This window comes from Rhinopithecus bieti, unplaced genomic scaffold (assembly GCF_001698545.2).
Source record: "Rhinopithecus bieti isolate Rb0 unplaced genomic scaffold, ASM169854v2 scaffold_59762, whole genome shotgun sequence".
NCBI classification, from domain to species: domain Eukaryota; kingdom Metazoa; phylum Chordata; class Mammalia; order Primates; family Cercopithecidae; genus Rhinopithecus; species Rhinopithecus bieti.
The window spans coordinates 186,868-199,077 of NW_016822991.1; the positions used below are offsets into that span (position 1 = coordinate 186,868).

Here is a 12,210-nt window from a genome sequence, read left to right on the forward strand (position 1 = left end):
ACATGGGGTTACACCATGTTGGCCAGGCTGGTCTCGGACTACTGACCTCACAAGTGATCCGCCTGCCTCAGCCTCCAAACGTGCTGGGATTACAGGTATGAGCCTGGTCAGTAGGCACTATTTCTTTCTTTCTTTCTTTCTTTCTTTTCTTTTTTAAGACAGAGTCTCGTTCTGTCCCCCAGGTTGGAGTGCAGTGGTGGGATCTCGGCTTACTGCAAACTCTGCCTCCCGGGTTCAAGCAATCCTCCTGTCTCAGCCTCCTGAGTAGCCGGGACTACAGGTGCCACTACCAGCCCGGCTAATTTTTGTATTTTTAGTAGAGACAGGGTTTCACCATATGAGTCAGGCTGGTCTCAAAGTCCTGACCTCAGGTGATCCACCAGCCTAGGCCTCCCAAAATGCTGGGATTACAGGCATAAGCTACCACGCCCGGCCAGTAGGCACTTTTTTTATGTCTATTATTTATTATTGTAGACAACTGACACTCCTTCCCCCGCCCCTGCCCCTGCCTTTTTCTTTTTTAGAGACGGGGTCTCGCTCTGTCACCCAGGCTGGAATGCAGTGGCGCGATAAGAGCTAAATGCAGCCTCGAACTCCCGGGCCTCAGGCCATCCTCCTGCCTCAGCCTGCGGGGTAAATGAAACTACAGGTGCACGCCACCACACCCGGCTGATTATTTCTAAATGATTTACTTCATCAACACTTCCCACATGAGTAGGGCACACAGTAGGCGCTCCATAAATACTTGTCAAACGCCTACAGGAAGGAATCAATGCCTGGCAAGAATGAATCCACCTTCCACTATGCCTACCTCGCTAAAAACTACATTTCCGGCCGGGCGTGGTGGCTTACGCCTGCAATCCCAGCACTGTGGGAGGCCGAGGCAGGCGGATCACGAGGTCAGGAGATAGAGACTATCCTGGCTAACACGGTGAAACCCCGTCTCTACTAAAAATACAAAAATTAGCCGGGCGTGGTGGCGCATGCCTGTAGCCTCAGCTACTCGGGAGGCTGCAGCAGGAGAATCGCTTGAACCCAGGAGGCAGCGGTTGCAGTGAGCCGAGATCACGCCACTGCACTCCAGCCTGGGCAACAGAGCAAGACTCCATCTTTAAAAAAAAAAAAAACAAAAAACAAAAAAACAAAACAAAAAACTACATTTCCCTGTGCACTTGGCGCGACGCACTCCCACGACGTTTGAAAGAGCGACAATTACTTCCCACGGCCCCTTACCGCCCCCTCCCGCCGGTGCCACAGTGGTTGATGGGAAGGTAGTTTTTACGCACTTTGGCCGGCCCCTAGCGATCTGAACCCAAACTAAATTTCCCAGCAAGCAGCGCGCGGGCCTGGGAAAAGGGGCAAGATGGCTGACTCCGAAGAGGGTGTTTTGCCGCTGACGGCTGCTTCCACTGCCCCAATTTCATTCAGCTTCACTCGCATGTCCGCACGGAGGCGGCTGGCCGACTCGAGAGACGGCGCGAGGCCATCTCCGGAGGAGAAGGATTTCTTGAAAACCGTGGAAGGGAGGGAGCTGCAGAGGTGACGCGCTGGGTCTTTCACACCTTGGAAATCGCTGCGGTGGGCGTAAGCGGGAGGGAGGAATCTCACTCAGTCGTTTGTCTTGGTGACAGTGACCTGTTAAGCCTGAAACACAGCCTGAGTAAATTCGTGGAGGCCAGAAGGCGGGAGTTTATAGGAGGGGTGTATAGAAGGGGTGGGGAAATTGGGCCTGATAGCCGTGGGAATTGCGAAGAAAGGATGTATTACTAAGAAGTGTCTAGGACTTGAAGACACTGAGGTGTGTGCGTTCTGGGAGAAGGAAAGAATGAGAAAATGACAGGACTTGCTAGTGTCTCAGCTGAAGTGGTAGGTCTCCGATATGGGGAACGGGAAGGAGCGGCAGATTCAGGTTGATGGAGGCCACCATCAGCTTAATGAGGAGAGGAGAGTCTGAGGGAGGGATTTCCAGAAGAGAATCAGGCATCTAGGAAGCTGTTTGGGAACCTGGAGCTGGGGAGGGTCTAGGCTGAAGATAGTGATTTGTGGGCCATTGTGGAAGCCGGTCTTGAGTTAAACAGAGAGTCCAGGACTTGTTTCTCGAAGGCACTGACATTTACGAGTTGGGGCACTGGGGAGATAATCCAAAGAATGCACTATCAGAGAGGTACAGGAGATCCAGACATGGAGTAGAGAAGGCATGGTCTGTGGGGCTGGGGTGAGTTTGGCTCTCGTGTTTTCTCTGAATAAAGGAGTGTGACCCACTGACACTGCCATTCTCCCAACCCCACCCCTCTGTGTCCACATCAGTGTGAAGCCCCAGGAAGCCCCCAAGGAACTCGTCATCCCTTTGATCCAGAATGGCCATCGCAGGCAGCCACCAGCCCGGCCCCCTGGGCCATCCACAGATACTGAGGCCTTGGCAGATGGGGTGCTGTCCCAGGCTGTGAAGGAGCTCATTGAGGGTGAGTGATGCCCCTTTACCCTTCCCCAGTGAAGGAAGAAGATGAAGAAGGTGGAAGGATAGAGTGGGACTTCATTGCTCCCTCCTATTCTTCCCTTAGAATCCAAGAAGTCTCTGGAAGAGAGAGAGAATGCGGGTGTCGACCCCACGCTCGCTATCCCCATGATCCAGAAAGGATGCACCCCCAGCGGGGAAGGGGCAGACAGCGAACCCCGGGCAGAGACAGTGAGCTGGCCCCTTGTCCCCCTCCTGCCCCAGCCTTTCTTTGCCCTGTCTGCCAGGCTGTGTCCCTGCACATAGCGGGGAAAGTCTGTGTGTGCTAGAGGCCCGCCACCTGTCCTTTCTCCTATCATCCTTTTTGGAAGCATTACCAAATGAATCTGGATATCTGGATGCTAAAAACATACTTGAATCCTAGGATTATCTGAACGAGGTGTGCAGCAAAGGGAACAGGAAATGTAAAGGCCCTGAAGGTAGACACTGCCTAGAGTGTTTGCGGAACACCAAGGAGACCAGTGTGACTGAAGTGGAATGAGTGAGGGGAAGGGATAGTAGACGAAGTCAGAAAGGAGATGGGGGTGCTAGACAAGGCAGGGCCTTGTAGGCCATTGTGAGGACTTTGGCTTTTACTCTGAGTGAGATGAGAGCCTGGGCAAGCCCTGAGCATAGATGAAATATGATTTATGATTTGACAGCATCCCTCTGGCTGCTGTGAACAGACTCATTAGTGAAGGTGGAAGCAAGGGGATGAGTAGTCCAGGCTAGAGATGCTGGGGACTTAGACCAGAGTGGTCTGGAAGGATAAGTAGGGTTTAGTGAGAGGGAAGAACAGAGTGAGTACTCTTGTTGGTAGTAACAGCCCAAGCAATGGCATAGTGGCAGAAAATCGATGTGGTGTGTGTCCATCAGTGAGGCAACATGTGGTGTGTCTGGAGTGAATGGGAAGGAGTGATGATGGGAGGTGACAAGAGGAGATGTGAGAGGTGTGTCTACAGGAGTAACCAAGTCTGTCTTTCATACCCACAGACCTGACTTTTCACCTCTTCTTTCATAAATTTCTTGCATTGCTTCTTTGGAGTCTAGTTCTCCTACAGCCCCAGAACACTCTCTTTCAACTGAACTGTTCTCTTCAGCCTTCAGATGTGCTCTGATTTCCTTCAACTTTTTTTTTGTTTGTTTGTTTTTTGTTTTTTGAGACAGAGTCTTGCCCTGTGGCCCAGGCTAGAGTGAAGTGATATGATCTCGGCTCACTGCAGCCTCCCGCTCCCGGGATCAAGCGATTCTCCTGCCTCAGCCTCCCAAGTAGCTGGGATTACAGACACGTGTCACTACCGCCTGGCTAGTTTTGTATTTTAGTAGAAACGAGGTTTCGCCACGTTGGTCAGGCTGGTCTTGAACTCCTGACTTCAGGTGATCTACCCACCTCGGCCTCCCAAAGTGCTGGGATTACAGGCAGGATCCACTGTGCCCAGCTCCTTCATCTTTAAAGGAAAAGACCCTCACTTCCCTCTTCATCCTTTCATCCTGTTCCAGCTTTAACCTCATTCCTCTAATTTTTCCCTCTATAAACCTCCTCCTGCAGCTTTATACATATCAGGTGACCAAAATTCCATCCATCCTTCCTCTCACTCAGCATAAAAACCTTGGAGTCGGCCGAGCCTGTAATCCCAACACTTTGGGAGGCTGAGGTGGGCGGATCACCTGAGATCAGGAGTTCGAGACCAGCCTGACCAACATGGCGAAACCCCATCGCTAGTAAAAATACAAAAATTAGCCGGGCATGGTGGAACATGCCTGTAATCACAGCTACTCAGGAGGCTGAGGCAGGAGAATCGCTTGAAACCAGGAGACTGATGTAGCAGTGAGCTGAGATTGTGCAACTGCACTCCAGCCTGGGCAACAGAGCAAGACTTCATCTCAAGAAAAAAAAAAAAAAAAGAAAACCTTGGAGTCATCCTCAATTCCCCTCTTTATTTCATGCCCCATACAGTTTGCCAGCGCAATCCTTCATCTTTTTTCAAAATGACACCCAGAACTGACCACTTCTCACCACCACCAATACCACTGCAAAGGGCTGAGCCACCAGCATCTCTCATCTGGACTATTAGAGTAATTTCCTCACTGGTCCCTCTTACGGCTCCCACCTGGCTCAGGGTCCTCTGACTCCTGCCCAGCTCTCCTGATTTGATCTCTTCCCCACCCTTCTCTGCTCTCTACTCTCACTATCTCCATTTCAGTCATGGTGACTTTTATCCCTCACACATACCAAGCCTTGTCCAGCTTCAGGGCCTTTGCTGTTACTGTGCTTTCAGCTCGGGACACTTTCTTCTCATATCCTCATGGCTCCCTCTGCTATCATTTCCTGATCTCTGCTTAAATGTCAACCCAGAGGCACTCCCTCTCCATCCCTCTGCTTCTTCTTACTCTGCTTTCTTGTTCTTTACGTCACCACCTGACATATCATGTTTTCTGGGTTTTATTTATAGTATGTCTCCACAACTAGATCAGAAGCTCTGCAAGGGTAGGGGTTTTTGTCTGTTTGGTTCACAGCTTCATCTCCAGTACCTAGAACAGTACTTGCCATAGACTAGGTGCTTTCTATTTGTTGAAGGACTGAACACGGAGGAGTACAGTGAGGGATGGAAAGAGGAAATCAAAACACCCTTGAGCTGATTGGAAAAGATGCGTAGCAGGTCTCCCAGTGGGTGGCAGCAAGTGCACTTCAGACAGAGGACCCAGTGTAAGCAAAGCCTGACCCTCCTTCCTCTACCTGAACCTGTAGGTGCCAGAGGAGGCTAATTATGAGGCGGTCCCTGTGGAGGCCTATGGGCTGGCCATGCTGCGGGGCATGGGCTGGAAACCTGGCGAGGGCATCGGCCGCACCTTCAATCAGTGAGTTCTGGGATAGGGGCGAGGGGACAGACAGATCAGGCTGCAATCAAGATCCCCAGGGTCATTGCCAAACCAGAACCACTCCAGGCAGGGAGGGAGGATACATTATCGCCCTAACTAATTCAGTAGCCCCTTCTACTACTGTTTTAAACTCCCATTTGCCCTTTGAAACTCTAATAGAATCCCATTTATATAAAGTCTGCCTCTAGGGACACCAATTTCTTCATCTGAAAAATGGAGGTAATAGTACTGACTTCACAGGTCTGTTGTGAGAGTTAAATGAAATTATACACATAGGCCAGGTAGTGGCTCATGCCTGTAATCCCAGCACTTCGGGAGACTGAGGCAGGAGGATCACTTAACCCCAGGAGTTTGAGACTGGCCTGGGCAACATAGGGAGGCCCCATCTCTACAAAAGATTAATTAATTTTAAGAATAGAAATTAGGCCAGGCGCGGTGGATCAAGCCTGTAATCCCATGCACTTTGGGAGGGCTGAGACGGGCAGATTCACGAGGTCAGACGAGATCTGAGACCATCCTGGCTAACACGGGCTGGGAAACCCCATCTCTTACTAAAAAATACAAAAACTAGCCAGGCCAAGGGTTGCGGGCGCCTGTAGTCCCAGCTTACTCGGGAGGCTGAGAGCAGGAGAATGGCGGTAAACCTGGGGGAGGCGGAGTTGCAGTGAGCTTTGATCCCAGCCACTGCACTCCAGCCCGGGCGACAGAGCGAGGAACTCCATCTCAAAAAAAAAAAAACCAAAGAGAAAAGAAAATTAGAGACCAGATGTGGTGGCTCATGCCTGTAATCCCAGCCACTTTGGCGAGGCTGAGGCGGGTGGACTCACAAGGGTCTGGAGATCAAGACCATCCTGGCTAACACGGTGAAAGCCCGTTCTCTTACTAAAAAGAAGAAAATACAAAAATTATGCCGGGCATGGTGGCGGGATCCTATAGTCCCCAGCTACTCAGCGAGGCTGAGGCAGGATGAATGGCGTGAAACCCGGCAGGCGGAGGCTTGCAGTGAACCGAAAATCGCGCCACTGCATTCCAGCCGGGCGACAGAGTGAGACTTCCATCTCAAAAAAAAAAAACAAGAAATTATATACGTAAAGCACATACAGTAGGCCCTGACCCCAAGAAAGCGTAGACTAAACATTTGCTATTGTCATGCAGACTTACAACCCTTTCTTTGCAATTGCAAACTCAAGAATTCTGAAAACCAAACATTTTTTTCATAACCCATTGGCAGCCAACTATGACCTGAATTGGCGTTGATTTTTTTTTTTTTTTTTTTTGAGATGGAGTCTCTGTTTGTCACCCAGGCTGGGATGCAGTGGCACAGTCTCAGCTCGCTGCAACCTCTACCTCCCGAGTTCAAGTGATTCTTATGCCTCAGCCTCCTGAGTAGCTGAGATTACAGGAATGCACCAGCACGCCTGGTTAATTTTTGTATGTTTAGTAGAGATGAGGTTTCCCCATGTTGGCCAGGCTTGTCTTGAACTCCTGACCTTAGGTGATCTGCCAACCTCGGTCTCCCAAAGTGCTGGGATTACAGGCATGAGCCACCGTGCCCAACCATGTTGAGTATTTATAGTCCGTTTCTCCTGCTTGGTGTGAATATTCATATGATTTCCCCTGTAGAAATAGTATATATTTGGTTACAGTGATCTGCCTCTGATCTCACTGTAGATATCATGTAATAGATGGTATATGCCACATGTTATTAGGTTGAACCAAATGAAATTGCTGTTTCTGTAGGTCAAAAACAGTCCTAATATGAGATCGGAAAGGGCAACCTTGAAAATATCGATGGGGGCCAGACACGGTGACTCACACCTGTAATCCTAGCACTATGGGAGGCCAAAGAGGGCGGATCAGCTGAGGTCAGGAGTTCGAGACCAGCCTGACTGACATAGTGAAACCCTGTCTCTACTGAAAATACAAAAATTAGCTGGGCATGGTGGCATGCGCCTGTAACCCCAGCAACTCGGGAGGCTGAGGCAGGAGAGTCGCTTGAACCCAGGAGGCGGAGGTTGCATTGAGCCGAGATCGAGCCATTGTACTCCACCCTGGATGGCAAGAGCAAAACTCCATCTCCAAAAAAAAAAGAAAAGAAAAGAAAAGAAAAGAAAATGTCAATGGTGGGGGCGGGGGTTTGGGCAGGGAGAGGAGGTAAATAAGGTGTTGAAGACTATTGCATCCTCTCCAACAAACCCATATTCTCCCTGCAGAGTAGTGAAGCCCTGTGTCAACTCACTGAGGCCCAAGGGGTTAGGGCTGGGTGCCAACCTGACTGAGGCCCAGGCCTTGACCCCCACCGGCCCCTCCTACATGCCAAGGCCAGATGAGGAGCAAGAGAAGGATAAGGAAGATCAGCTCCAAGGGCTGGTGCCAGGAGGAGCTGTGGTGGTTCTTTCTGGCCCTCACCGAGGCCTCTATGGGAAGGTAAGGAACCAAGATATCCTGGGAGCCCAAAACAGGCAGCAGGGAAGGTTGATCCGAGGGTCAGATGGAGGAATAATTGGGTTTGAGGTAGAAAGGCTGGGAGTCCTAGTCTTTTAGGTCTGCTTGGCCCACTGCCTCACTCAGTAACCCGGGACCACTTGTTGGCCTTTGTGAGCCTCAGTTCCCAGCTAAAAGGAAGAGAGTGCCATATGCCACAAGTCTCTGAGGATTAAATGCTTAAAGGATCCAAGGAAGCCCCACAGTCAGCTGAGGGAGACACAGGAACCAGACCTGGTCCCACTTAGGGGTCAGAGTCTGGTTGGGAAGACAGAGGAAGCAGGCCTCTTAGAGGTAAGGGATTGACATCTTGGTCCTAGGAATGTGGGTGGAGTCCACAACCCCTACCTGACTTCTTCCCCTCAACACTTTAGGTGGAAGGCCTCGATCCTGACAATGTTCGGGCCATGGTTCGTCTGGCTGTGGGGAGCCGGGTGGTGACTGTTAGTGAGTACCGCCTGCGGCCTGTCTCCCAGCAGGAGTTTAACAAGAACACCTTGGACCTTAGTGAGTGAGCCTCTTGTAGAGCTAGGGGAGTTGACGACGCATTCCTAGGGGTGGCAGGGCCTGGCTCATGGGGTGGTTTTAGATCTGCAGCAGGGAGGGGCAGCAGTGTGCCTGGCAGGTATGACTTCCAATCACAGGTCAGGAGGTGAGAATGGACATAAGTGACTTATTCCATTTGATTGGAGAAAGGTCAATGTCGTACCCCGGGGTCTGTAGCCTGTCTCTGAGTGGGAAGAAACAGGTGCAGAAAGCAATTCCTACCCTCGAGATCTTTGTCCATTTGGGGTGATGAACCTCTCTTTTACTAGGGAGTGAGAACTGCTAGGATTAGGGTGTGACCAAGAAGGAAGGAATTCTAGACAGACAGAACAGCACAGGCGAAGGCATTTCAGTAGGATGGGGCAGTTTGGCAAATGGGTACAGACAGAGCTTTCCGGAAATCTCTAGTCGACACTAGGTGAGCATTGTTGGTGTGGGCTAGGTCAGCTATGGGAGGGTTCCTGAAGGAAGCTGAAATGGTTAAGAGGTCGGGGAGAGGCATTCTACTAGCAAATACATGAGGGGTGAGAGGGGTACTTTGGCAGGTGGGAGGTGGCTCTAGGCTGAGACATGGCCTTGGAAGGAAAGGGCAGTGAGACACTGAGGCTCTGTCCTGGTTCTCTTAACCTCTTGAACAGGCCAGGTGAGCAAAACTTCCTTCCCCAGGGCAACAGAACGGAACTGCCTCATCACGGAAGACCGTCCGGAATCAAGAACTCCACGTCCAGCAGGACAACTCAGAGAGGAAGCGGAAACACCTTCCAGACCGGTGGGACTCTGAGCATATGGGAGGGGTCAAGAGGGCAGGGCTGTGGGTAGGCTCGAGCAGCCAGGGAAGGCTTCCAAGGCAAGGCAGGCTCGTAGAAGGAACTGGGAACTGCATTGTGGGTGGGTTTCATAGCATAGGCAAAGGGAGGGCAACTGTAAAGTGCATCTGATGAAGAGCTAAGCCTGATGCTCAGACCTTCTCCACAGACTGGATGGGCCTGCAGCCAAGAGTGAGAAAGCAGCCCCCAGGAGTCAGCACTGGTTGCACAGGGACCTGCGCGTGCGTTTTGTGGACAAGATGTACAAAGGAGGCCAATATTACAACACCAAGGTGGAAACCCTGCAGCTTGAGTCCCCTTCTCCCCCCAGGGACTGGGCCCCCCTACCTCTCTAAAATCTCACATCCCCCTGACCTGTATCCCCAGATGATAATTGAAGATGTCCTAAGCCCAGATAGCTGTGTATGTCGGACAGATGAAGGCCGAGTCCTGGAAGGTGAGTTTGAGTGATGGCAGCTGGAGGTTGATCAAGAAGAGTGTCTTAGGCCCAGAGCCTGGCCCAGGCAAAGCTGGGAGGTTGGGCAGAGTTCAGGTATTTTGCAAGGCCTAGCATCCTCTTATAGAGCATTAAACACTTCCATGATGGTGGTTATCTTGAGCCTCACTCCACTCTCCCAGTCTGTCAAGTTTTCTTTTTCTTTCTTTCTTTGTTTTGGGGGGACAAAGTCTTGCTCTATCACCAAGGCTGGAGTTCAGTGGCGTGATCTCGGCTCACTGCAACCTCCACCTCCCGGGTTCAAGCAATTCTTCTGCCTCAGCCTCCTGAGTAGCTGGGATTACAGGCAAGCGTCACCACACCTGGCCAATTTTTGTGCTTTTAGTAGAGATGGAGTTTCACCATGTTGGCCATGCCGGTCTTGAACTCCTGACCTCAAGCAATCCTCCCGCCTCGACTTCCCAAAGTGCTGGGATTACAAGCGTGAGCCACTGCACCCAGCCTCCGGTCTGTCAAATTAGCATGGAAATTACTATTTCTTCCTCTTGTGATTGGTGCCTTAGTGAAGGGATGTGTAGTGAGCTCTCAGTGCAGGGCAGGGGTTAAAACATGCTCACAATAAAAAGTGCCTGTTGTTATCACCACCACCATATAGACATGCTCCTTTTATTACAGTGATTTTTGTAAACTACTCCTTAGGCTTCTTCATCTGTGAAATGGATGTGGTGGGACTCCATCTGTCAACAGGGTGTAGAGTGGCTCCAGGGAATACGGGAAAGGCCCTTCTTTTTTGTTTGTTTGTTTGTTTGTTTGTTTTTTTGAGACACAGTTTTGCTGTCACCCAGGCTAGAGTGCAGTGGCGCGATCTCAGCTCACTGCAACCTCTACCTCCTGGATTCAAACAATTCTTCTGCCTCAGCCTCCTGAGTAGCTGGGACTACAGGTGCCCACCACTACACCCAGCTAATTTTTGTATTTTTAATAGACAGGTTTTCACCGTATTGACCAGGCTGGTCTCGAACTCCTGACCTAGTGATCCGCCTGCCTCAGTCTCCCAAAGTGCTGGGATTACAGGCATGAGCTGGAGTGCTGTGACACCATCATGGATCACTGCCACCTCAAATTCCTGGTTTCAAGCCATCCTCTCACCTCATCCTCCTGAGTAGCTGGAACTGCAGACACTCACCACCACGCCTGGCTAATTTTAAAATTTTTGTAGGCTGGGTGCAGTGGCTCATGCCCGTAATCCCAGCACTTTGGGAGGCCGAGGAGGGTGGATCACCTAAGGTCAGGAGTTCGAGACCAGCCTGACCAACATGTCGAAACCCCGTCTGTACTAAAAATACAAAATTAGCCAAGCACAGTAGTGGGCGCCTGTAATCCCAGCTACTCAGGAGGCTGAGGCAGGAGAATCGTTTAAACCCAGGAGGTGGAGGTTGCCGTGAGCCGAGATCATACCATTGAACTCCAGCCTGGGCAACAAGAGCCAAACTCGATGTCAAAAAACAAAAAAAAAAGAAAAATTGTAGAGACGAGGTCTGACCATCTTGCCCAGGTTGGTCTCGAACTCCTGGGCTCAAGCGATCCTCCCACCTCAGCCTCCCAAAGTGCTGGGACTACAAGTGTGAGCCACCACGCCTGGCCAGGAAAGGCCCTTCTGACAGGATGCTGGCTGGGCTGGTCCTTGCTGTGGGCCTCACTCCCCTCTCTGTTATCTGTAGGCCTGAGGGAAGACATGCTGGAGACCCTGGTTCCCAAGGCAGAGGGTGACCGTGTGATGGTCGTGCTGGGCCCACAGGCTGGAAGGGTGAGTCTCAGACCTGGCAGTAGAGGTTTGTGGGTCGTTCAGGGTCTGTCCCAGGGTCTAGGCTGGCCTTGTTGATTCCACTTCACCTCTGTTCCAGGTGGGACATTTGCTGAGCCGGGACAGAGCACGGAGCCGGGCTTTGGTGCAGCTGCCAAGAGAAAATCAGGTGGTGGAGCTTCACTACGATGCCATCTGCCAGTACATGGGCCCTAGTGACACAGATGATGACTGACCCATGGGACTCCTCCCATCCCCTAGGCTGGTACCAGTTCTGTACCATATGAGAAAGTTGCCTTCAAGAAGGTGGGAAGATCATTGTTCCATCCTCTACTTCTGGTGCAGTCCTGGGACAAGGACAAGGGAAAGGGATGGGTAAACCAGTAGGGAAGCTAGAAACAAACCCAAGGTTTACCAAAATTTAGGGTGTAATAAAAACCATTTCAAGTACTTAATAGAAAGATGAAATCATAAGTGGTATGATGAGCTGCGAGTTAAGGTGGGAACTGAGTTGACTGAGGTGGGAACCATTTCATTTTTCAGCCTTGCTTTTCTGCTCAGGGTACAGGACAAGTTAAAGGACTCATTTGATTGTGAGCTCACTCTTGGAATATAGAAACTATGAGCTTTGGCACAATGGTGCATGCCTGTAATCCTAACACTTTAGGTGGCTGAGGTGGGTGGATCGCTTGAGCCCAGGAGTTCAAGACCCGACTGGCCAACAAGGTGAAACACTGTC

The 12,210-nt window shown here is 50.9% G+C and overlaps 1 protein-coding gene across 2 annotated transcripts; it reads left to right on the forward strand.

Annotated features, from left to right (window-relative positions):
• The first annotated feature begins 1,284 nt into the window (after window positions 1–1,284).
• On the forward strand, window positions 1,285–11,932 carry GPKOW (G-patch domain and KOW motifs). Of its 2 annotated transcripts, none has more exons than XM_017861194.1 (11): window positions 1,285–1,539; window positions 2,308–2,462; window positions 2,562–2,686; window positions 5,244–5,353; window positions 7,588–7,801; window positions 8,233–8,365; window positions 9,071–9,173; window positions 9,380–9,503; window positions 9,598–9,667; window positions 11,389–11,474; window positions 11,572–11,932. In XM_017861194.1, the coding sequence occupies exons 1-11, from the start codon at window positions 1,364–1,366 to the stop codon at window positions 11,704–11,706; spliced, it is 1,431 nt and encodes a 476-aa protein (XP_017716683.1). In that variant the 5' UTR covers window positions 1,285–1,363; the 3' UTR covers window positions 11,707–11,932. The 2 variants fall into 2 exon arrangements, with proteins under 2 accessions (XP_017716683.1, XP_017716684.1); XM_017861195.1 differs by having other exon boundaries at window positions 8,233–8,305.
• The last annotated feature ends 278 nt before the right edge of the window (window positions 11,933–12,210 follow it).

Bases quoted from the DNA above. Each gene is read 5' to 3' on its own strand.
- GPKOW (XM_017861194.1), top strand. From the start codon at position 1,364: ATGGCTGACTCCGAAGAGGGTGTTTTGCCGCTGACGGCTGCTTCCACT. The intron at 9,504-9,597 runs GTGGAAACCCTG...CTGTATCCCCAG, and splicing joins GCCAATATTACAACACCAAG to ATGATAATTGAAGATGTCCT. The intron at 9,668-11,388 runs GTGAGTTTGAGT...TGTTATCTGTAG, and splicing joins TGAAGGCCGAGTCCTGGAAG to GCCTGAGGGAAGACATGCTG.